The 25,886-nt window shown below is 41.1% G+C and overlaps 1 protein-coding gene across 26 annotated transcripts in view; it reads left to right on the top strand.

Annotated features, from left to right (window-relative positions):
• KIAA1217 (KIAA1217 ortholog) overlaps positions 1 to 25,886 on the top strand; it is a 454,907-nt gene that overhangs the window by 402,947 nt on the left and 26,074 nt on the right. For 20 of the 26 annotated variants that reach the window (XM_069959065.1, XM_069959064.1, XM_069959058.1 and 17 more), the window contains 3 exons: positions 12,674 to 13,500; positions 23,477 to 23,581; positions 24,207 to 24,259. In XM_069959065.1, coding sequence (XP_069815166.1) covers positions 12,674 to 13,500; positions 23,477 to 23,581; positions 24,207 to 24,259 — 985 coding nt within the window. Of the gene's footprint in view, positions 1 to 4,853; positions 4,918 to 12,673; positions 13,501 to 23,476; positions 23,582 to 24,206; positions 24,260 to 25,886 lie in introns of those variants that run through there. The other 6 variants (XM_069959082.1, XM_069959081.1, XM_069959061.1 and 3 more) reach the window with 2 other exon arrangements.

The raw sequence follows: 25,886 nt of genomic DNA on the forward strand, positions 1-25,886 counted from the left end.
GGGTGGGGTATACAGTATGGGTGCCATATTGCTAAGGGGGGAAGTATACAGTATTGGGGCCTTATTGCCAAAGGGGATGTATACAGTATGGGGAAAAACTACAGAGAGGGGGAGGGAGGTATACAGCATAGGGTGTTCCTTTAGGGGTGATGTATACAGTATGGGGGAACAACTACAGAGAGGTGAAAGAGGTATACAGTATGGGGGAACAACTACAGAGAGGTGATAGAGGTATACAGTATGGGGGAACAACTACAGAGAGGTGATAGAGGTATACAGTATGGGGGAACAACTACAGAGAGGTGATAGAGGTATACAGTATGGAGACCTAACTACAGGGGAACTTACAGTATAGGAGCCTAAGAACAGTAGGACATACAGTATGGCGGCTGACTACCATATAGAGTGAAGCTACAGTGTAGGGGCACACCGTGTTTCACTGAAAATAAGATGGAACCCGAAAATAAATCCCTAGCCCTTTTTTCAGAGAAAAAATATATATATACGACCTGTCTTATTTTCTGAGAAGCGCTGTATATAGGGTATAATATCTATGCATAATATACAGAGATATAGGGCTTACATTACAATATATTCTTTATAAACCAGCCATGAAGCTGTAAGCAGTCCGCACCTGCCGTCATGCGGCTCTGTCATCAGTCTTGAAAGTCACGTCAATGATATCCTCCTGACTATCTGATTGTCGGTGAGGTGGCTGGCAGCAGACCTTCAAGTCTGGACTGAATTTTAATTAGACTTCATTTACGTACGTTGTGATCTATATTTATTACGAGGACCTCTGGCGCTATAATCTCTGATCACATGAAGACTTGTCGCTATTGTTTTCTGCACGCCGAAGCACCGAGCCGTGTGATCTTACAGACTTCAACTGTGTAGGTTTCCTCCATCTGGTATATTGTTCTTTACGTCTTCATGAAAATGTTAGCATGAGGTTACAGCGTATCTCTGTCCCAAACTACAAACAATGGGCGTACGTGAAACAGGATAAGTATATTACATGTAACAAATGTTACTTCCTGTCACTTCCCGTATCCCCCGCTCCGATTGATCTCTTGTCAACCTGGAAATCGAGCCAAAGAGCTGCTCAGTGACGTGAGGGTATAAGTATGCCGCCACATAGGTGGGATGGGGATGACCGCTGATTAGTCGTCATGAATATCAAAAAAGAAAAAGTTATGACTGCTCAGTCCACAGCTGCATTCATAATTCTGCTGCTGTTAGGAAACAGTTTATAAACTAGGTTAGGCCAGGTTCAGACTATGTAACTGTGCGGCTGTATTTGCGGCTGTAATTGTGCGGCGGTATTTTTGGTGGTTCATGCGTACGCTGGAAAGTATAGGATATACGGCTGCACAGTGCACACTATGTATGAATGTATGTATTTATATATATATTTATTTTTTGACAGTATATTTAATTGCACAATGATGGATTCGTTAGAATTAAATTATTGACCAACGAAACTGAATTTATTTCATCGAAAATGTGTTTTATTAATTAACCCCTTAAGGTCTAAGCCTATTTTCGTTTTTGCGCTTTTGCTTATTCCATTTTAAGTTTAAAAGTCCATAGCGCTTGCATTTTTTCACCTAGAGACGTATATGAGCGCTTATTTTTTGCGAAACCAATTGTACTTTGCAATGACAGGCATCATTTTTCCATAACATATGCTGCGAAAAAATCATTTGGGCTGTCAAATTGAAAAAAAAACAAATTTGTTTTGATTTCGGGGAGTTTTGCATTTACGCCGTCCGTCCTATGGTAAAACTGACTTGTTATGCATGTTCCTCAAGTCGTTACGATTACAATGATATATAACATGTATAACTTTTATTGTATCTGATGGCCTGTAAAAAATTCAAACCATTGTTAACAAATATACGTTCCTTAAAATCGCTCCATTCCCAGGCTTATAGCGCTTTTATCCTTTGGTCTTTCTATCGGTACCTTGATTGCGCATTATAAATAAATAATTTAAAAAAAACGCATAGGGTCCCCCCTATTTTTATAACCAGCCGGGTTAAAAACCAAACGACAGCAGCCTGGTAACACCAGGGTGGGAAGAGCCATTGGTTTAGGCCCTCCCCAGCCTAAATCTTACCAGCCTGCTGCCGCCCGGTCCAGGAGCGCCAATTTTGACGCTCCGGGACCACTGGCACCCGGCTCTTCCCAGTACCCCTGGTGGCATTGGGTACTGGGGTTATAATGGGGGGTTAGTGTTAGCCATTTTATACCGGCTAACACTAGGCCCCAACTTAGTAATGGATTCCGTTTATTAGACGGCTTCCACTACTAAGTCTATAAAGTAAAGAAATAAAGACAAGACACAAGTTAAAAAATGTTTTTATTCAAATGAAAACACCCCCACACCCCTCATTGACCATTTTATTAAAAAAAAACATTAAAAAAACGCTGGTCATCGACGTAGTCCACGGAATCCGACGTAATCCACAGGATACCGATATCTGGAAAACAAAAAGGGAGAAACACACAAAAAACACACAAACAGGAGCACAACACCCATCATTGTGAGCGGTGTTGTGCTCCTTACAGTATGCAGCATCTTTACAGATCGCTGCTTACAGTCTGGCCCCCAAGGGGTTAAGGGAGGATGTATTGCATCCCCCTTAACCCCTTGGGGGCCAGACTGATGTCAGACTGCACCCATCCCAGCAAGGAAGGGGTTAAGTGACCCCCCTTCCTTGCTGGGAGGGGGTGGGGAGAGCTCTATACTCACCATCCGATGTCCCGATGTGTCCTCTTCGCTGGTCCGCAGCACAATGAAGTCACTGTGCTGCGGACCGGCTCATTATATGTGCGCTCAGCCGAACAGCCAATCAGCTGAGCGCACATATAATTCTAAATGTTTCTTCTAATAATGCTATTGTGATAACATAATTAGAAGAAACATTTGATGTTTTCATTAAAGTAAAGTGATGATTAGTACAGAAAGCTCTATTGCCGGCATATGAATTAATGGCTTATGGAGCTTCCTGTACTAATTAATATTTAATTAAGAAAACACATTTTCGATTAAATAAATTCAGTTTCGTTGGTCAATAATTTAATTCTAACGAATCCATCATTGTGCAATTAAATATACTGTCAAAAAATAAATATATATATATAAATATACATTTATTTATATATCTATTTATTTTAACAGTATATTTAATTGCAAAATGATGGATTAGTTTAAATTTAATTAGTGAACAACGAAAGGCACTTTATTACAACGAAAATGTGTTTTATTATTTTAATAGATTAACCATGAGAGACATCGGCATTAGTGCAGAGGATCGCAAACCCCGGTAATAGCAATTCATGTAAACTGTTTCCCTGCTTTCCCAGATGCATCCAGAGGTGTTTCCATCACTTTCTTAACATTTTATTTGTTATTTTTAGTTGAACCAGATTTCCAAGTAAATGACCGTATGTTTTGAGCCGCATGTCTATTTTTTCCCACGGCCGGAGTTTCATCCGCACATTTACAGCCGCATAAAAAATACAGCCGCACAGTTACATAGTGTGAACCTAGCCTTAAAGTGTACTTGTTGTTTGTAAAAACTTTTAAAATTTCATAGAGACATGTCAAAAGTTTTGATAGTGTTCACACCCATACCCATCTGGAGAACGAGCTGGGAGAAGACCGCACTGAGCACGGTTCTCTCCCGACTCTGTTTTACATGATCAGTAGGGCGCCATAGACTTACATAAGCAATCAGTCAGAGCCCGACTAATCACGTGACAGAGAGACGGGAGAGCTCTATCTCTCAATTGTTACGGGTGTGAACACTCAGACCCGGACCAACCCAAACTTTTGACATGTCTCTATGAAATATCGAAAGTTTTTACAAACAACAGTGACACTAAGGCACAAGATTGGGTCTTTCCATCCTAGTAACGTGTAGGGTAGCATAAAACTTTATAATGAGAGTAGTAGGGATGATCGAACATCGGGAAACCTTCTCGAACATTCCGCATTTGATTCCCGCTGCCTTCCCGTTCCATGGGGGAAGGAGGAGACAGCCTGGGTACCGCCTGGAAAACAGGGATACAGCCTCTTACCTAGGCTGAATCCCGGAATTCCAGGCGGTACACGGCAATCTCCTCCTCCTCCATCTAACGGGAAGGCAGCGGGAATCAAATGCGGAATGTTCGAAAATTTCATTCTCACCACTAGGTAAAACTAAGCTGAAATTTACAGTTCGTCCTGTGATGATAAAGAGGAGACTCCTGTTAAGTGATCTGTACAGCAATACAGGGAAAGGTGACACCAGTGGGTAGAAAGCTTACAGCTCAGCCTCCCCCTCCTTGTGAACTGACCTCTTTAAATGTCACAGGGTATACTCAGTATTGTTTCTGATCCATGTCAGTAGAACAGGTCTTGTCCATTGTTGTACTTGTTATTAGAGATTTTCCTATACTATATTAATATGATATTCCAAATTTTATCAATTGGTGGAGGAGCTTTGGCTGTCCAGGCATGACATCTCGTCTCGAGTGATAGTGATATGAGTATTCTAGAAGACAGTGAAGGAGCCATCTATAAGTTTATTACTGACCCTATCTGATTTCATTAGCATAATGAAAGAAACCTATAATGTAATTCTACTCTTTTCAAAGCAACATCATAACCTAAACAACTGCAGCGTCATAACATATGGCAAAAAGATCCCAATCCGGGACCGTCACTGTGGTCTGCCATCTCCTGATTTTCAATGTAAAGAATTGTAACATATGAAACATATCCTCCCCTTACAAGTACATGCTATAAATGGCACAGGGACTACCCTGGTCTGCACTGCAACATTACAGACTTTCTAAGCTGTACTCTAGCTGTATACATAGACAGAGCAACCAGGGGAAGGACGGGGAAGAGCAACCTCTACTTAGGTACATTCTAATAAGTATATGGGGAAATGTATTATTTTTTTATTCTATCTATCTATTTATTATCTATCTATTGTCTATCTATCTATCTATCTATCTATCTATCTATCTATCTCCTATCTATCTATCTATCTATTTATCTATCTATCTCCTATCTATCTATTGTCTATCTGTCTCCTATCTATCTATCTATCTATCTATTTATCTATCTATCTCCTATCTATCTATTATCTATCTATTGTCTATCTGTCTCCTATCTATCTATCTATCTATCTCCTATCTATCTATTATCTATCTATTGTCTATCTGTCTCCTATCTATCTATCTATCTATCTATCTATCTATCTATCTATCTATCTCCTATCTATCTATCTCCTATCTATTATCTATCTATTGTCTATCTGTCTCCTATCTTTCTATCTATCTATCTATCTATCTATCTATCTATCTATCTATCTATTTATCTATCTATCTATCTATCTATCTATCTATCTATCTATCTATCTATCTATCTATCTATCTCCTATCTATCTATCTCCTATCTATCTCCTATCTATCTATCTATCTATCTATCTATCTCCTATCTATCTATCTATCTATCTATTATCTATCTATTGTCTATCTGTCTCCTATCTATCTATCTATCTATCTATCTATCTATCTATCTATCTATCCAATATCTATCTATCTCCTATCTATCTATCTGTGTTGATTGAAGTGGGAGGTTCTGAGTTCCCCTCCCCCTTTTGATGTCATTTTGGTTTGTGATATATATTGCTGTCTTGTTTTGTCAGTATCATGACTCTTGAGAAAGGAACCGGTGCGGTTCCGAAACGCGTTGAGTCTCCACAATAAAACATTTTTATTACTCACTGTGCCTCGATCTCAAGTTGGACCTGTGCCCCATAATCTGTGTAGTCTGGAGTTGGAGGTTGTTTGTATCTATCTATCTATCTCCTATCTATATATCTCCTATCTATCTATCTATCTATCTATCTATCTATCTATTATCTATCTATCTCCTATCTATCTATCTCCTATCTATCTCCTATCTATCTATCTATCTATCTATCTATCTATCTATCTATCTATCTATCTTCTTTCTATTCATCTATCTATCTTCTCTCTATTCATCTATCTTCTATCTATCTATCTATCTATCTATCTATCTATCTATCTATCTTTCTATTCATCTATCTTCTATCTATCTATCTTCTCTCTATTCATCTATCTTCTATCTATCTATCTATCTATCTATTCCCATTTTGAGAGGAGGGTGAATATATATAGTTGGGGGTGCTAGGCACGATATAGGAGTCAGTTTGTCAAATCCAGGAGTCAACAGTCAACCCCAATGTTTGATGTACTGTATATGTGTGATATCAGTTCCTATATACATGCATGAATGTGATGGAACAGGGTTATACATTCAATGTATGTGGAGTATTATGGTTGTAACCAGCTGTTTTCATGATAGTGTTAAATTTCTTTCACTTCTATAATAATCACCTATATCCTGCAGCACAATTTGTGATCACCAATCCCTACAACTGTTCAAGTATATTTCCTTTTTTGATATTATAACATGAGAAAGGTTAAAGGGGCACTCCACTGAAAATTCTTTTCTTTTAAATCAACTGGTGTCGGAAAGTTATCCAGATTTGTAATTTACTTCTATCTAAAAATCTCAAGTCTTCCAGTACCTATCAGCTGCTATATGACCTGCAGGAAGGGGAGTATTCTTTCCAGTCTGACACAGCGCTCTCTGCTGCCATCTCTGTCCATGTCAGAAACTGTCCAGAGCTGGAGAGGTTTCCTATAGGAATTTGCTACTGTTCTGGACAGTTCCTGATATGGACAGAGGTGGCAGCAGAGAGCACTGTGTCAGACTGGAAAGAATACACCACTTCCTGCAGGACATACAGCAGCTGATAAGTACTGGAAGACTGGAGATTTTTTTTAAATAGAAGTAAATTACAAATCTATATAACTTTCTGACACCAGTTTACTTTAAAAGAAAAAAAATGGCAGAGTTCCCATTTAAATATTTGTTTTAAACATGGAATGGCCTCTATGCATAACGTTTGAAATCTGAAGGTGGCCTTTTCAAGAAATTTCTTTGCATGTCATCTGAATAATATTCTCCACTATCCAGGAGAGCAAATTGTTAAAAAGTTGGAATGTTTCAGGATTTTCAAGTAAAAGAAAAAAACTTTTGCTTAATATCTTATTATATTTTGACTCCAATGTGTCCTTTCATTTCATTCCGTTTAATGGGTGCAGCTCATTTTTTCTTTAGTCTATGCAATTCAGAATGTCCATTGCGTCTTTGTGAGTCCTCCTCCATCCTCATCCTCCTCCGTCCTCATCCTCCTCCATCCAGCAGAACCACATTGGGAACTGGTGATTTTCTGTGACTTGGCGCAGGAACATGTGGTTAATGTCACACTAGCAAAGTTAGTGGTTAAATCAGAGGGGAACAAGACAATGATTTGCCATCTGGCCGTGGACTCTGAATAGCAGCTTAAGTGTAATGTTATCCAGAGTAAACATATTGCTCCCTTGAAATGCCTTGTCAGTTTACCAAAACTCTTCATTACACAGCGAGGATTGTTTGCGAGATGGTTCCACCCATATAGTAAATCTTCCCTGTAAAGAACACAATCTACAATTACCTTCACCTGCACGTGGTCATAAAGAATCATTGGTCTGACTGGGAGATTGACCTATTTTATCTTTGATGTCAAAATTTGAGAGTGCATTAGTTTTTGTTATATCTGTAAAAAAAATATAGGCAAAAAAAAAATCCTACTTATGCAATGAATGTTTCCCATGAGTGATCCTCAGGGGAGGGTCCTTAAAGAAGCACTCCCTAGAACCTGTTACATGGAGCGTCGAGCAGCTGACCCTCACTGTCATGATTTGCCCATTTTAACATGTTGAAAGACCTCGATCAACCGACATTGTGTTTACTACACCAAACGATTATCGGCCAGATCGGCCCAAGTGTGGCCGATAATCATTTGATGTAATGGAGCCTTAAGTCAACTGAGAGTGTTGGTGTTATCTGCGGAAACAAAGAGGAAAAAAACAAGAAAAAACCTTCTTATCAATGATCCTCGGGGGAGGGTCCTATAGTCATCACAGTTAATAGACAAATATTATCTGTATCCAAGTTAAGGGTGAGGTTGACCAACATTCCCTTTAATTCTAAAATTTAAGTTGAGTTTGTTGGTGTTGAAACAATGGGAAAAAAACAGGAAACATTCAATGTTTCCCATCAATGATCTTTGGGGGAGGGTCCTGTAGTCGTCACAGATAGACAAATATTTTAAATATTCGACTCTAGGATGAGGCTTATATTCCTTTAATGCTAAAGTTTAAGTCATCTGAGAGCGTATAGGTATAGGGTATACTAGTAAAAACTATAGGAAAAAAAACCAGGAAAAATCCTTGTTATCCGAACAATGTTACTTATCATTGATCCTCAGGGGAAGGTCCTATAGTCGTCCTTTAGTCGTCACAGGTATTGGACAAATAATTGTATTCTGTATCCAGCTTTAGGCCTCGTTCACACTGCGTATTTTTCCAATAAACAATGGCCGTTGTTGCAGGTTGCAACACCGGCCGCTGTTTATTGACACTGTGGCTTTGCATAAGCTAACATGTCTATTTTATGTGGCCGCAATTCAATGAACAGATACAGGAGCTGGCCCGCTCCTTCTAATGATAATCAATGCAGTGATGGGGGCGGGGCAGTGCTCCTAACGGTGCTCCTGGCTGTGGAGTCAACTACTAACTGCGCGGGAACGGTGCCAAGGAGGAAGGTAAGAGACATACCCTCCTCCTCAGTGTTCCGTGCACATTAGGGGGCTATCAGATTGTTAGATTTGTCTAACCTGCTGATACTTCCCCTTTAAGGAAATAAAGGTAGAGATAAGTTCATTGTTTTGGAATAATTCTGCTCAATGATGTAGAGATTTACTATATAGAATGCAAAGTTGTCTCATCGCAACCAGCTCGGAAGTTGCCTGGAGATCAGATAATTGTTGCACGTTCGACATGCGATCAGCCATTATTACTGGGAGGGGGCGCTGGCAGCTATACATTTCCCATGCAATAAGGAATGAATGGGTGAATATGAGCTACAAGGATGGGGGGTCTGAGAGAACTCTTTGCTGGAAGCTTTCACTCTGGATCTAGCCGTCCACATGGGACCCTCCTCTGTGAAGTTCATTTGCCCTAACAGAATATAGGAAAAGGGCTTGTCGAGATAAGATAGGTAATGGCTGTTGCCTAGCAACAATGAAGTTGGCCTGTGGGTGACAACATGATCCCCATGCCTTTGTCGTCTTTGGTTACATGGATACTTCTCACAATGAATAGAACTGTGATTGAACTGGGAGGTGGATCGCTTGTCGCCATGTTAGATGCGAATCGAGGCATACATGTCTATATACACACATACATGACGCATACACTTACACATCATGCGTATGCGATTCTCCACGGCGTGAGGCATTAGACATGAAAGGTTGAAATTCAGAGTGAAAATCACATTTTGGATAAGAGTTGAGGAAGTTAAATTAATAAAACAAAGATCAAAAAGCCGAAAAGGAAAAAATGCCAGAGGATAAGAGACGGCGGGAATCGCAGCATTGTTATAAGAATACAAAAACCCACAATTTCACATTCGTCCCTGGCAGGGATACAGCTCCAGTCTCAGAGAATCCTGATAGACGTTTATGAAATTCATTTTAAATGTTAATTTTACCCGAGGAATTTATTATTTTTAGGGAGCGATCTCTGGAAGTTTTCAACCAGTTGACATGTGTATGGGGTAGCTACCTATGGGTGGCGCTAGAGAGACAGTTTTCTTTCTTCTCCAGGAGAGCTCATTTGTATACTGTTTTTCCCATGGGGCTTTAGGACTTTAAACACTAGTGGGATCTCCTCAATGAAAGTCAGTGTCCCCCATAAATACAACCCCCATTGAGCTGTATGGGACAGATCACAGGGGCGGCTACCTTTAGAGAAGGGGTAGTCCTATAACTATAGATTAGTGATAGCTTTTCTAAACATGCCAGTCTTATGTTGTTGTGACTTGTGTCCCTCATCTCGCAGGCTGGGGGTCGGTGATCTGAGCTGGACGTCTTTAAAAAAGAAACAAATAAAATCGCCGGCCTAATTATAACGTATGACTTTCAGTAGACGTCAGTTCGGGGAACGCCGCGCTTGCACTAAATACTCCTCGCGGTAGATTTCACATGGTCTGGATTTTTTTCTGTGGCATGTGATATTTGGCTGCCGTAATATTATGCTAAAAATATGCGAATGATCCCACAGACCGTATATCTGTCATACAAGCCGCGCTCATTCTGTCAGCACATTGGTCACTACTGGGCAGTAATTACTTCTGTGTATGTATATATATATATATATATATATATATATATATATATATATATATATATATCCTGACTTAAAGGTACGGTGTTTAAAAGCAATTTGCCATAAAGAAATAACATATATATATATATATATATATATATATATATATATTAATGTTATATTTTTAAAGTATTTAAAAAAAAATTCCCACTAATTTTCTATTTTACCATTTACTGCTATAAAACAATTGTGAAATCATGTTTTCATTCTGGCCACTAGGCCTAGTATTGATCAGTGACTTCCTGTTTTGTCTGTGATGATAAAAAGGAGGCTGCTGAAAAGTGATCTGTAGCAAAAGGTGGCTCCAGTAGATGATGATGTTCACAGCTCAGCCTCCCCCTCCCTGTGGAATGAACTTTGCATGGGTCACAGAGTTTATATAGCTTGCTTACAGTAGGTTTCTCATAGAAAGAATAGGGTCTGGAGATGTTTATTGTGTCTATATCCATGAGTCTTGCTGTAAAGCATGCCACTAAATGCTGTTAAAAACAGCTCAGGCGAGATGGCAGCCCCCCATAATAATGTTCTAAAAATCTGAAAATCTAGGTGATTCATTCTCTTCAAGGGATTGTCCACGACCCCATGATGGATCTCATTAAAGATATTGATTGTCCATTTCATTGTAGACCTGATTTCTGTGATTTTCAAATGACCTGTTCCTATAACGTAGCGGAAAACTAGAAATAACAATGCAGGTGTGAACAGAGCCGAAGAGTCTCCCTGCATTTACATGGGTTTAATCCTATACCCCATGAGTGTAATTGACTTTCTTATGAATATTGGCCAAACTGGACCCAGTGTGAACAACGCCTTGGCACAAGTTGGCGTGATATAAGCAGCACTATTGATATGTTGCCTCGGAGCCTTTTTTTTCACTGTTCTGATATAATTGACGAGTTTTTGGATGCAGATGTACGGATCTTATGCAGAACAGATACAATTACAGAACTTGTAAAGTCAAAGTATAATCATTTACGTCATGGGTCACATTCCTAGGACTCTAAATGCTTATGCGGATTCTCAGGAATTGCTTGATCACATTCATCCTGCATCTGTGGGTTTTTAATCTAAACGCTGTTTGTTGTTGATAATATTTAGTTTTAGCCATTAAATAACTCTCTAAAGAAGAGTAGAAACAGTGCCACACTTGTTGGTTGGCTGTGTCAGGTAGTGCAGCTCAGCTGTATGTTCTCTTTGCTCATCTGCAATACTACACATAGCCTGTGGACAAGTGTGGAGCTGTTTCTAGTGAAAAGTAGCCATGTTTTTCTGTTTTTATACAATGGATGTCAAGGCTGGCTTTTAAAAACCTTCTAGAGCTTTGCCACTGCAGTACCAATAGTGCCCGATCCCTGCTGATCTCCACTTCCTTGTCCTCATTTTGACAAACAGGAAATGCCTGCTCAGCCACACCCACCTCATACAGTTATTGGCTCAATGATGTTTCCCCATGTTTAGATGAGGACCAAGAAGTGCTGAACAGAATAACCAGAGCACTGTTTGGATTGGGTAGGTGCATTGGGGTTATCCGGAATTTATAAAATATAGCTACTTTCTTGCAAAGACAGCACCGCCCCTGTCCTCAGGTCGTGTGTGGTATTACAATTTAGCTCAATTCACTTCAATGGAACCCACACCCAAACTGAAGGCAAGAGTGATGCTATTCCTGGAAGAAAGCAGCCATGCTTTTCTAAGCCTCGATAACTAGAGATGAGCGATCCTGCCGAGGTTCGGGTTTGTATGAACCTGAACTCTCGGCTTCTGACTGCTGTTGTCTGCCTGCTCTGTGGAGAGGGTGGATACAGCTGGAGGACCGCCTGGAAAACTGGGATACAGCCTATGGTTATGGCTGTATCCCAGTTTTCCAGGCGGTCCTCCGGCTGTATCCACCCTCTCCACAGAGCGGGCAGATAGCGGGAATCAGAAGCCGAGAGTTCAGGTTCATACGAACACAAACCTCGTCAGGTTCGCTCATCTCTATCGATAACCCCTTTAAAACAGCCTAAGCCCTTTAAAAAAAAATTCTTGTGCTAGACATACAGTTTTTCATCTGTCTTACTGAACCCAGTCATTTCCTCGTAATGAGTTAATAGTAAGTATCTCATACAAACATGTAAATCAGAAATTTGGCACAATGGCCGAAATAAACGCTAATTGATGTTTATGTTGGCGCCGGGTATCAAGAAACTATCCAGGGAGGTAACAAAATACAAATTAAAATGTATTACAACGTATTTTGCGTATGAATATTTTATGACCAGACTATTGCTCAGCATGAAGTCTCATGAAATTCTCTTGTTTCCTTCAGATGCAAAGAGATATTGCCTACAACGTTCGAGAAGGCCCAGTAGTCCACCGGCCTGGGTCAGCAACCTACCCCTCTCATGGAGGCCCGATATCACCACCTCCGACCCCAGTGCCGCACTCCATGCCCCCTTCACCCTCTAGAATTCCATATGGTGGAGGGCGGCCACCAGTTGGGCAGAGTAACACAACAATGCCGAGGGAAAGACTATCCAGTTTGCCTGTCTCAAGATCTATATCTCCAAGCCCCAGTGCCATCTTGGAAAGGAGGGACGTGAAGCCAGATGAGGATATTGGCAATAAAAATGTCCAGTTGATGCGAAACGACAGCATGTACGCAGATCCCTACATGTACCACGATGGTCGGATGAGCATTGCGTCTTCACATGGCGGGCACCCTCTGGACATGCCAGATCACCTTATTGCTTTCCATCGGGGCGCCATGAGGTCTTCAAGCACTTATTCAAACACTTCTATGCAAGTGGAAATGATGGAACAATCGGTTTATAGACAAAAGAGTCGGAAACACTCGGAAAGTCATTTGCCAACCCTTGGATCTAAAACTCCTCCAGCCTCACCTCACAGAGTGACTGATATAAGGATGATGGAGATGCACGGCCATAATGCTCATGGGCCTCCCCATGGTATACACAGTGAAAGGTCTTCTCCAATCCGACAGTCCTTTAAGAAAGATCAGGGTCCTGGAGTATTTGTCGAAGCCAAAGTCCGGAACACTGGTGGGATACTTGGTATGGCTGATATAGTCCCATCTCCTACTGAAAAGCAAATGTATGCTGCTGGATATGGACCTCCCAAAGATAACTATACACGGTAAGGAAGGTTGTAGACATCGAGAACTATTCATGATCATTGACCCAGTGGTATAGATATTGACATCAATAAGGTGATGTCAGATGATGAGGACCATAGTGTAATCTTGAGAAGGTTGTTCTAGGTTTTGTAGGCCTTCCTGCCTTTATGGATTCTTTCACTTCTTTATCAAGGGCATACATATACAGTAATTCATACCAGAAAATGGTAGTGTGGTTCTTCATACTCACATACGCATGTACGTTACCTCTAAATGCTAACCAACTAAACCGCATGATGAGTACTGACGCTTGTAGACGTCTCATGGCTACACCATGGATGTTAACAAAATCATGAGCAAAAATTCTATCTTCCAATGGAACATTCTTTCTTTTTTATATCATTTGTTTTTGGAGGGTATTTTCACCACTTTGTTGTATAATTTGCTAATTTTTGTTCGTATGTCTTGTTGTGTGTATTGAGATGGAGATGGTGACCCACCATTGGGTTAGACTACAGTCGGGACATCACATGCATGTAGATGGATGGAGCATGTATGTTGGAATATGTTGGAATCTTTTCCTAAGGTGTAAGTACTCTCCCTTTCGGCAGGTCCTATAGCATGTCTGGTTGCCCGGATTGGGTGTCGTGGTTTGGTCCTTGCCTCCATGCAGATGTTTCTTCTCTTCTGAATGTAAAGCACAATATCTTCTGTTTCCAATTTCTGTAGCCGGTGCATTTGCTTTCTTCGGCTTGATGGCTTCGTTCCCGGAGTTTATGTATGTGAGGATGAAGATTGCAGATTGATACTTGTGGGGTTGGATTTGTGCTGCGCTATGCAAATAAAAATCCAATCCACAGTTCCAGTCCTACACCCTTTATGTTCACTATCTCACTCCACTGCGCCTTCCGCCCCCCTGAAGCTATAGCCTCACGAGTATATAGGAGAACTGAAATCGTTCTCTTCTGTCAGGTTGTTTTATATGCTATTCAGCTGTTTTTGTGTCTTTATTTTCTTGTAAATGTGGGAATTAAAGGGGTTATTCAGGATTAGCATTAAAAATGTCTACTTTCTTCCAGAAACAGCACCTACCCTGTCCTCAGTTTGGTTGTGTGGTTTGCAGCTCAGTTCTATTGAAGTGAATAGAGCTGAATTGTAATACCACTCACAACCTGAGGATAGGGGTAGCTGTGCTTTTTCTAATGCTGTATATCCCTTTAACTTGTTTAGGTATTGTCCTCCTTACATGACAAATCTACTTGGGATGGGGGCATGCATCACTCCACACCCCACTTCCAGGACTGTCAGTGATCAGCTGTAGTTTGTAGTGCACCCCTGTAGTAACTGTTCTGTTTACCCACAGCGCCTCCAGAGGGTGAATTGAGCATTACACATTTGAAATTAAAATCAATCGACTGTGTAATGTACAGGCTAAGGCCACAACGACACAACATCTTTTTTTGGTGTTTTTTTATGTGGAACAACGGCCATTATTTCAACAATGTGTGAATATAGCCAAATACGGAGATTATCCTTACCATAGTCCTTTAATATCAGATTTGTGGGGTTCCATTGTCAATATTATTTATGAGTGCTGTAATCTCTCAATTGTTTTCCAGCCTTAGCTCTATACATCTGCTAGTGGTTGTGCCTGGTACTGCAGCTTGCTTCGTTTTCCCTATAATCACTTGATTGGAGGAACTCATACCCCCTCACGTTTTTTATATTAAAGGCCTGGCCTATGCTTAAGTCATTAGTAATAAAGTCCTGATAAACCCCTATAATTCAGATTGAAGGTCAGTTTTCTCATGGTGACAGCCCCCTTAAAGGGGAAGTCCGGTGTCGCACATTTTTTCCAAAGAGTCAGGAAGGAAGTGGCTGAACATTACAACGTGCACCTACCTCCCTGGCTCCAGTGCTGGGGTCCGCTGTCCCTTCCTCTGGTTCCTGGTGCCCTGACCACTCCCTGGTCTGAGCAGGGACCCAGGTTGTGGCGCTTCAGCCCAGTCAGCGGCTTGTAGCCATAGGGAATCCTGGAAAACATGGATACAGCCATAGGGAATCATGGAAAACATGGATACAGCCATAGGGAATCCTGGAAAACATGGATACAGCCATAGGGAATCCTGAAAAACATGGATACAGCCATAGGGAATCCTGGAAAACATGGATACAGCCATAGGGAATCCTGGAAAACATGGATACAGCCATAGGGAATCCTGAAAAACATGGATACAGCCATAGGGAATCCTGGAAAACATGGATACAGCCATAGGCAGTGGGAGTCAAATGCAGAGTATTCTTGTTTGGACGAACCCCCAGCGTTCGGCAAGTTCGCTAGTTAGGAAACTTTTTGTTGATCCTAAGATCCTTTTTGTTGACCCTGTTCACCCTAAGAAACAAGCACATTAATGAAGCACATCCATTATATTTCTCCATTATTTTTTTGCAATCTTCTGGTCGATCTAATAATACCTTTAATTAAAGTGCAGGTTTTTAAATCATTTAGAAGTTAATATTCACTCCTAGCAAAACTGTTTTCCCTTTTCTATCCTTTATTTTTACGCCTAATCTAGCTATAAAATATTTTATTAAAAGAAGAGATTCATTCTTAGCTCGGTTGCCAACTGGCGCCTGAGCGCAGCTTAACCTTTATATTGTGGGGTTGGAGAATTTTATGGTGCTACAGCGATATAATGTTTTTATTAAATGCGCATCCAACCAGAGGTAAAATGAAGCAGCAGGCTTTGTTTACATTGGATCTGATGTATTAACCACCATTCATGGTGAAATGTTATTATTCCCAGGACGTGTTAGTTCTTTGTTTGTATTGGACATAATGAATCACTGATTAAAAGTCAAATAGATTTCTGTACGTTCACGGAAGTAAGAACCGCTCAATAACAAACTAGGTTCTTATAATGTAAGAGCTTCTCCACCTCCTATCTATGAGACAGGTCCTCAGGGGAGTAACTTATTCTGGGAGGAGCTTTCACTAGGACCTCCCATAATTAGTAGTACATGATCCCTCCCTTTGAATTCAATGGGCATTGTTAACCTGTATGGATACCAGTGTGGTCCTCCAAAACAACAGATGCCAAGAGAACAGGGACCTGTTAATCTGTTTCAGTGGCATGAACATAAAAGGTACCCAAGGACCCTCGTGTCATATGGGGACTACAGTGCAATAAATAGCAAGAACTTTTTTGGAGCCCTTGTACAAATTTGCATTGCTACTTCTATTCCCTTCCCATTGGAAAAGAGGTGTCTTGAATCTTAAGGGGCATTTCTCTTTTAGTGTTTTCTTATGAAGGACATGCATCACCTATAAGACACCATTAGTGTCTGATCAATGGGGGTCGGAGCTTTGGGACCCTCAACAATTAGGAGAATGCTGGGCCTGTGTGTCCCCTAGTTGGAGTAAAGGTCCAACAAGTGTCCTAATGCTCATTTCAACCAGATGGGCCTGATAAAGGTAACTGAATACAGCATTTGGACATTGTTGAATGGTGGGGCACATGCCTGATCTTGTCTCTATATGACACAATATTACTAGCATTTTACAAAGTACTAGTGGTTGGACCCCCACTGATCAGATCACTTGACCTTGTCATTAAAAAAAACCTTTGACATGTAGGGGGACATATCAAACATTTTGACGGGTTGGTGTCGTGAGTGTTCAGACCGTGTCCGATCAGGACAACGAGCCAGGAGAGGTCCGCATGCAGCACATTTCCACCTGCCTCTGTGTTATGTGACCTTGATAATGTAAGTCTATAGGGCTGTGCAGGTTAATCAGACTGCATGACCGTGCGGACTCTCATGATCAGTAGCGGTCTAAACACTCAGACCCCAACTGGCAGGAGGGTGTGAACATAGTAAAGAATCAATACTTACCAGTCCCCAGATTCCCCTAGATTCCGGTGTTGTCACGACCCAGCGGTAAGTACCTGCTCAGCCAGTCAGTGATTGCAGAGATGTACGGTCCTAGTCATTGACTGGCATTCCTAAACCTAGGTTGCGATGTTGCACGATTGGGAGCTGCAGGAGGCCAGCAGGGTCCGGGAGCAGTGATGCTGCATTGCAGGGGGAAAAGTTGTCCATTGTTGATTCTTGAAAGTAGTAGCCTAACCCTGTCGGATCCTAGCTTCATGCATCACATAGGAACTTAGGGCCGTATTAGAGAGATATTTAGGAGCGGGGGCCATGAGGAGCTGCAGGAGGGGCTGCCCGGATGATCTTTAGATTGCCAAGGTGTCCCACTGAAGACAGCATTGTTCCTATTGCATTCCTAACGCTATCGTTATCGGGATTTTAGGTCATGTTATCATCGATCATCCAACATTGTGCATATCAGCTGATTGTTCGTATAAAACATGACCTATTACATAAACGATTATCGGCCAAGTATGATCGGCCAAGACCCTACGAAGGGCCATACGAAATCCTGTCTCCTTATGTAGCAAGAAGAGAGTTTCCCTCTCGTAGCATCTGATCCAGTTTGTGGATATAATTTTTTCTTCTTCTATACCTCTTTTACCTATTTAAAAAGAATGAAAAGGGTTAATATTTTCCAATGATCAATTATCTTAATTGTACAAAACTGTTGATCCTTTGTAATGACATAATAGGGACATAACACTGAAAATATTTGCGGGTAATGGTGGCGACATTCACAAGCTTTATTATGTTTTAGTCTCTCCAGTCATCACGTCCAGACCACCTTCCCTCCCAGAATGCCCTGGGCGTGACATTTATAGCCAATAAAAAGATACCCACATAGTATAATAACCATAAATAATGGCCGCCTAGACTGTCACCGTTATTCAAAGGGCTGTGGAGCAACAAGGTCGGGAACCAGAAACCCGCTATAACTGTTGGTTGAACAAGTTGATTATGACATTTGGTTACATTTACGCTCGAACCTTCTGAAAACCAGCGCTGAGAACTGCTTATTAGTCTGCGACCAGTCTCCCGTCTGTGCATTAGATGAGATGGAAACCGCACTATGTAGTCTGTCATTATGTGATCTTGCCTTGAGCCAGCTTCTTAGTCTTCACCACACGCGGTATTGTCTATGGAGTAATGGAAGGAACGTCTTGTCTTGTTGTATGGAATGTATAAAGAGTTTATTTAAAACTGTAACCTATTGTTATTTGATGTTTTCAAAGATTTTTTTTTACCACATTGGTGTCTGAGTGCTATTGGTGACACATTACCCATATCTAGAATGAGTAATGAGCCATACCATTTTGCACACTGGGGGGGGGGGGGGTCTACTGGATTCTGTCCAACAAATAAAACATAAGCCAGCATAATACAGACCAAGCATAGTCAAAAGTAGTAGACTATTGGTCTGGGCTCCTCAGTTTCCCCCTTTTTACAGTGAAATTCTAAAGGTAGCCCCAAATTTTTGCTTCTTATTTAACAATCTATTACATCAATAGACTGACGCGGGCGTGGAGATGCCGGTGCTGCAGTCCTTTTTTTACCCTGGCCCAGTTGTCACACACGGCGCAGGTCTATTCTCTGTCACTGGCCCGGCCTAAAGCACTGGAAGCGGGCCCACCCACTCCCAGTGTGACATTCTCCATTGATTCTGTTGGAGCCGCGACTAGCCCGCCTCCAGTGCTTCAGGCCAGGCTAGTGACCGGGAACAGACCGGCGCCGTGTGTGGGAACCAGGCTAGGGTTCAAAAAAGGACCACAGCATCCCCATGCTCGCATCAGTCTTTTTATGTAAACATCCTAAAGCGATGCTGACGCTTTTCAGGCATGTCAAGTCCTTAACAATGGTTGATTTGCCTGAAATGCGTCAGCATCAGTTAAGTGTTTTGTCTGTGTCCTTTGTACCCAGTTTGCTGTAACCACACCTGGTAGATAATGACAAGTTTTATCTTCTGGACACGCTGGAGTTCTTTACATGCCTGCATTGCTATGTGTGGTTCGTGCCTTTGTGTGCCCCTCTTACCGCAATAGTGAGCTGGATCTACAGGATATTTGCGTACATAGGTTCTTTGAATCTTTCAGATCTGAGTCCTGTATCTCCAAAGTGTTTTCTGCATGGAATAAATAACTTTGAAATTATTTGAAATGTCTAAATGTCTTGAAGACGTAAGCAGACGCTATATTGTTTAGGTACTGTATGGCGATATTATTTCTCGCTGTTTAGTACTAAGTGGTAGCATTTTTTTATGGGTCAGTTAGATGACCTCAGTTATTCTATCAACATGTAAATGTATGGAAGACTTATTTAGATACTATACTGTTTAGATACTGTATGTGAGTATTATTTCTCGCTGTTAATACTCTATGGTAGCTATTCTTTATCAATTTATGCATCAGTTAAATACTCTCAATTATTTGATCAATGTCTAAATTTATGTAAGGATTATTTAGCCACCATATTGTGTAGGTACTGTATAGGAGTATTATGTGTCACTGTTCAGTTCTATATGGTAGCATTTTTTTTTCACTGTATGGGACAGTTATCATGTCTAATTGTATAGAAGGATTATTTAGGCACGGTATTATATTGGTATTGTAAATTAGCGTTTGTCAGCCCTTATTTCAGCACCGTATGGCGGCATTATATTTGGTACAATATGGTAGCATTACATGGGCACTCTATTATTTAGCTATATATGATGTCGTTCCTCTCTTGGTTAGAATTTCTATGGTTTTCGTCCACAGTCTGAAATTTAAAATGCATCTGAAATCTAAAAAAACCTGATTTAATACTTTCCACCCGACTAGAGAAAACACTGTCATAAATGACAGCATGAAGGAAAACGTTATTATCTCTGGTGTCAGCCGGCAACCTATAAACATAGGTGTCTTTGTTCATAGGTGTTGGAGACGTTGCATCTCTCCCTCTAATCTCCGGCGTTCGCCCATACAGTGATAATAACACCCCGGGCTCCTCTGTTCTTGATGGAATAAAATATGAGGAATTTTTACCTCGTCCTCCTTTCATCTTCTTTCACCGCATCTCAAATAATAGAATTTGCGACAGGAAGGAGAAGAAACAAAAAAAACCAACAGTTTTTGTATTTCTGCCCCAGTTGCGCGAGCGGCTTCCTGCAGAAATGATATACGCTGCGGTTTACCAGAATGAGCCAAGATCATCCGCGAAAAGTCATAATTTACTCAAAATTCTAAATTGTTTCCAGATTGCTCAATCTAGAAATAGAGCGGCTATCTTACTGCGAAGCTTAGAAAACATATACTTTCTCCTGCAGCTGGACTCCATGACAGCCTCAAGACGCTCCGGAGAGAATGTCATCTCTCTACTAAGAGATTTTGTAATCCGAATTAAATTAAGGAAATTCCAGCAAAAAAAAATTAAAAAATCTTTTAAATCAACTGGTGTCAGAAAGTTATGTAGATTTGTAATTAACTTCTGTTTAAAAATCTCCAGTCTTACAGTACTTATCAGCTGCTGCATGTCCTGCAGGAAGTGCTGTATTATTTCCAATCTGACGTTCTCTGCTAACACCTCTGTCCATGTCAGGAACTGTCCAGGAGAAGTTTTCTATGGGGATTTGCTCCTGCTTTGGACAGTTCCTGACATGGACAGAGGTGGCAGCAGAGAGAACTATGTCAGACTGGAGGGAATACACCTCTTCCTGCAAGACATACAGCAGCTGATAAGTACTGGACTGGAGATTTTTAAATAGAAATAATATACTAATCTATATAACTTTCTAAGACCAGTTGATTTGAGAGAAAAATCACTGGAGTTCCTGTTTAATACTAAACATATAAATACATTGGATATTGTTTTCAGAAAAGAATGGATATTGGATACATTACCATTGTCTGTAAGCGAGAACAACCTTTGGGTAATTCAGTGGGGCTGATCAGCATGAGAAAAGGGCAACTTACCCCCATAAGCCCTGTCTGGTATTACCTTTCATCCTTATTGCAGTAAATACAGATAAGCTGTTATTGCAGTTACAGGTTAGGGACAGGTGTGGCGCTGTTTCTTTTAGTTATGTGATCACTGTAATCTCCTTATCATATATAATGTATTAGACATTGAGTGGCAGCAGTAAGGATTGACACGGACATCTCTGCTGCCACCAGTGTTCATGTCTGGAACTGCAGGGCTGTCCAAGCCCTACTCCCCGCTCCAGCACTCATGTTCTGACACACTGCAGCTGACACAGAATAAGATATTCGGGGAGGCTGGATGTCAGTAAAGGTCCCCATACACCTTCAATAGCTGTCAGCTGAACAATTGCTTGGCCACTGATTATAAATATATATAATAATAATAATAATATATTATCTCCCCCATCCTCGCTATACACATTAATGGCTTATACTGACGTCCAAACCCTCCCGATTCCTCCACACACGTTCAGCTTGGCTGAGCTTGCATGTTTATCAATAGGGGAAAAGCCTTTGCCAAAATCTGTTCTCCCCCAGAACAAAGGGACCAGACAGGTAAAAATCCAACAAGGCCGATGCGTCTTTCCTATGACGTCTGCTGTCAGGGGAAAGTCGGGACCATACATATTACATGGTTGGCCAATCTTTCCGCTATCTATCTCATGTATTATGTATGGCCGGTGTAAGGCCCGGATATCCCTGACGTCAGTGGCCTTATATACTTTCATCAGTCTTCACATTCACTATCGGTTTAGAACCTTCTTTTACAAGAATAAGAGAAGGATCAAATAGTCACGGTATGAAATATTCATGGCTTCTTCTCATCAAAGCCCCTGGATTCTATCTATATGGCTTTCATTAGCCATTTCTATTTGAACAAGGCTATATTTACATAAAACTCCCATGGTGCACTGCTCTGACGTCTCTCCCCAAGTCTACCCAATCCTCAGACACAGCCCATAGTATACAAGTTTATAATAATACCGTAGATCACACTCACAGTTTCAGCTCTGCTACATCACTCAGTTAGCCCCTTTAAGCAGCCGTCTAGTATTCTGCCTGGCAGGACGTTGGGATTATATAGAGCGGGTCTAGTCTCTTCATGCTTTATTATTCTGCCTACTTACCGCCGCTATGTCATCGTAGAGCGTCTGCTCTCCATAGATTTGCATATCGTGTACTTTAAGAACTGCTTGCAGTGCAGGCCGGGAGCATTTCAATGACTTTGCTTCATCTAATGATGGATACGGTGTTCTGCTTGGTGCCCTTAGTTTCTTTATTCTCGTAGATTAGTACATTGAACTCCACCTTAGAATTTTAGATATACCAAAACTTCTGATTGGTCGGGGTCTCACTGCTAAGACCCCTATTGATTTCTTGATATAGTTGGAATAACTTATTCCAACTCATTGCAGCTGGAGAGAGAAGTGCACAGCCATGGACTTCTCCTACCTATATCAAGCAATCCTTAGGGGTCTTAGCACTTACACAACGACCAATCAAAGCCTTAGACAGATAACTTTCTCACCATTTGCAAAATGTCCTGTTTGAGATCAAGAAGTGATTTTTTTTTTAATTCTTCTTTGCATTCAATCCTGCTCACATCTAAAGGATACAAGTACACCGCTCCTCTGCTCCTGTCAGTACATCTGCTTCTTTTATGACTTTTCTGACCTCTAAGCTTTGTGACACCTCTGCTCCTGTCAGTGCGGCTGCACAGACCTCTATGTACTGCTGAGCATTGGAGCTGAGTTTTAGCAGGTCAGGTATAAGCAATTAATCCTAAAGAGGTGAAGGCGGTCTCTGGGTGTACCTGATTTATGGGCCCTATTGCAGCTGCAACCTCTGCAACCCCAGTATGTCTCCTATAGCTCCTAGATCAAGGAAAGGGGACCAGCAGCCCTCCAGCTGTAGCAAAACTACAATTCCTATCATGCATTTCCATGTTGCCCTTTAAAAAAAAAAAAAAAAATCCCCAAAAAATCTGTTGTTTATATGTCTGACTGTGCATATAACGTCTAATCCTAATATCTGGATGATTTTTAGTCTATTTTCCTCTTATTTTCAGATTCTGGTAATAGGCTATTCCCTTGTTTTACAGAGAGAGGATGCATGCCATGGAGAAACAGATTGCTAGTCTAACTGGCCTGGTTCAGAATGCACTTTTAAAAGGGCCCAGCCCAAGCGGCAATAAGGATGCACCTGGGTAAATATGCGAAAGCTTTTCATTTACATCTAGCCAGCGCCCAGGGAGGAATTGACTATGTTGGCAGCGGACATGACGGTATTATAAATGGGTATGGTCATAGATGTTTAGGAAATGCAAGTGTTGTGGAGAGCCGGAAAAAGAAAGAATTTGTACAGGTTAGAGTTAGGGGTGCACATAGATAAGAAGGGGCTTCCATGGCCCACACGTCCTCTTCTTCCTCCTTCTCACTTTACGGCAAGGTTATGCTTATTTGCTCCGCTTGCTCTATAACCCTCTTAGCCTTCTGCACTTAATATTTGCAAACTTTGCAAAGTATCTCCATGAGTTTTCTAGTCCTTCAATAGTTTTATTGCTTGCATGAAAAAAAAAATTACCAAAAAATATTATCATGCATGTAATACGATAACTCTTCTAATACATTCATATAGCGCCTGGTTACATAGAAAGTCAAAATTTTTTGGAAAACTAAAGTTTGCTGACCACTTTAGAAAATAAGTTCCTTATATAACAGAAAATATATGTTTGGAAAGTTCACGTTTTACAGACAGATCTTAGAATTATTAAGATTTGATTGTTTCTCCTCTTCCGATAACAAATGATGTTTCTGTTTGGATTATTCCAGGGAAAAAGTTATAAAGTCTGCAAGCAGCACTCCGCCGGTCAGCGACAGCCCAGGTACAGTGCCAAGAGTGTGTTTCTTCTATTGTTCTTTCATATTAAAATGAGGAGTGATAAAAAAAAAGCCGATAAAATTGCTGTACGTTGTCAATAACTGTTGGCCAAAAAATCCTTCCAACAGCAACCTCTACCATTCTTTCCATACACGTGAACATTCGTTACGGTTGAATGTTCATTCTTCCTCATCAGGGGAGAAAGGGTAAACCAGAACCAGGCTGATCTGACAGTGCCTTATCCCTTTGAAAACATATGGGTCAGGTGGCTAAAATCCACCACGTTTTAGACTTCTTTCTGTCAACATCATTTCTCGGTGGAGAATTCCGACACTCTCATCTAGATTGTTGAGAGGACTTGCTCAACTGTTCGAGTTCGGTAGAAGTTGTGCGTCTGGAGAAGTTGGATGCCGTCCTAGGGCTGCCAGGAAAACATGGATACAGCCTATGGCTTATTGCTGTATCCATGTTTTCCAGGATGGCATCCAACGTCTACAGAAATCGGGAGTCAAATGCCGAGCGTTCTGGTTCAGAGAACGTTGACAAACCTGAACTAGTCACATAGCCACCAGCTGACTACATTTTGGCCATGTTTACCTGTTATGTTGCCCCGGACATGACCCCTAGAGATAGCATCGGAATAGGCTAGTTGATGCCCCATGGATGTCCACCACTGACAAATTTAGTAAATAATAAAAATTTGGTCTTGAAACCAGTTCCACCCCTCTGTGTTCTTCACATACGTTAAGGTTGGTACAGTCTCCTCTTCTAACTGTTCAGTGGTTTCCAATCGATAGAAAATTATTTCTTATTATCCACCTAATTGGTAGCGATTGTTCATTGTTTGTCTATCGTAAAAGACAAGCTCAGTCACATAAGCCACAGAAATGTTGTTTGCCTTCCAAAATAAACTTCCTGTCAGCAGAAACAGAAGGCGCATATTGTTTGTTGCGCTTCACACAATGAGCCGGGGGGGGGGGGGGACTGTGATTAACTCACTTTGTGGGGGATGTAAGAGCATTGTGAAGTGACGCTTCCACCGAGAAGAGAAAACAAACCTCATGCATTATTTCACTGCTGTCACCTCCTGACTGACACTCGGCCATGTGTTGGTGATTTAGTAGGAAAACAAATACAGGAGCTGAGTTTACCACATATTCCAGAAGTATTTACAGATGAAATCAGCATCTCTTGGTAGATGCAGCCTTACTGGGAGTTATCATAGACACTTTTTTGTTCCAAACTTTGAAAGTTGTAGACTTGGGTAGATCTTCTTCTAACCTGAGTAGGTCTTCATCTTCTTTCCTGGATAGGTCTTGATATTCCATCCGTGGTAGCACTTCCACTCTTCCATCTTCTATCATGGGTTGGTCTTCATCTTGTATACTAGGTAAATCTTCATTGTCCATCCTGGGTAGGTTCTCATTTTTTAAACTGGGTAGGTCTTCATCTTCTATCCTTGGTAGGTTCTAATTTTCTAGACTGGGTAGGTTGTCATCTTCTAAACTGGGTAGGTCTTGATCATCCATCCACGCTAGATCTTCATGTTCTAACCTGAATAGGTCATCATCTTCTTTACTGGATGGGTCTTCCTCTTCCATCCTTGGTAGATCTTCTATTTTATATTATAG

This window comes from Dendropsophus ebraccatus, chromosome 2 (genome assembly GCF_027789765.1).
Source record: "Dendropsophus ebraccatus isolate aDenEbr1 chromosome 2, aDenEbr1.pat, whole genome shotgun sequence".
Lineage (NCBI taxonomy): Eukaryota > Metazoa > Chordata > Amphibia > Anura > Hylidae > Dendropsophus > Dendropsophus ebraccatus.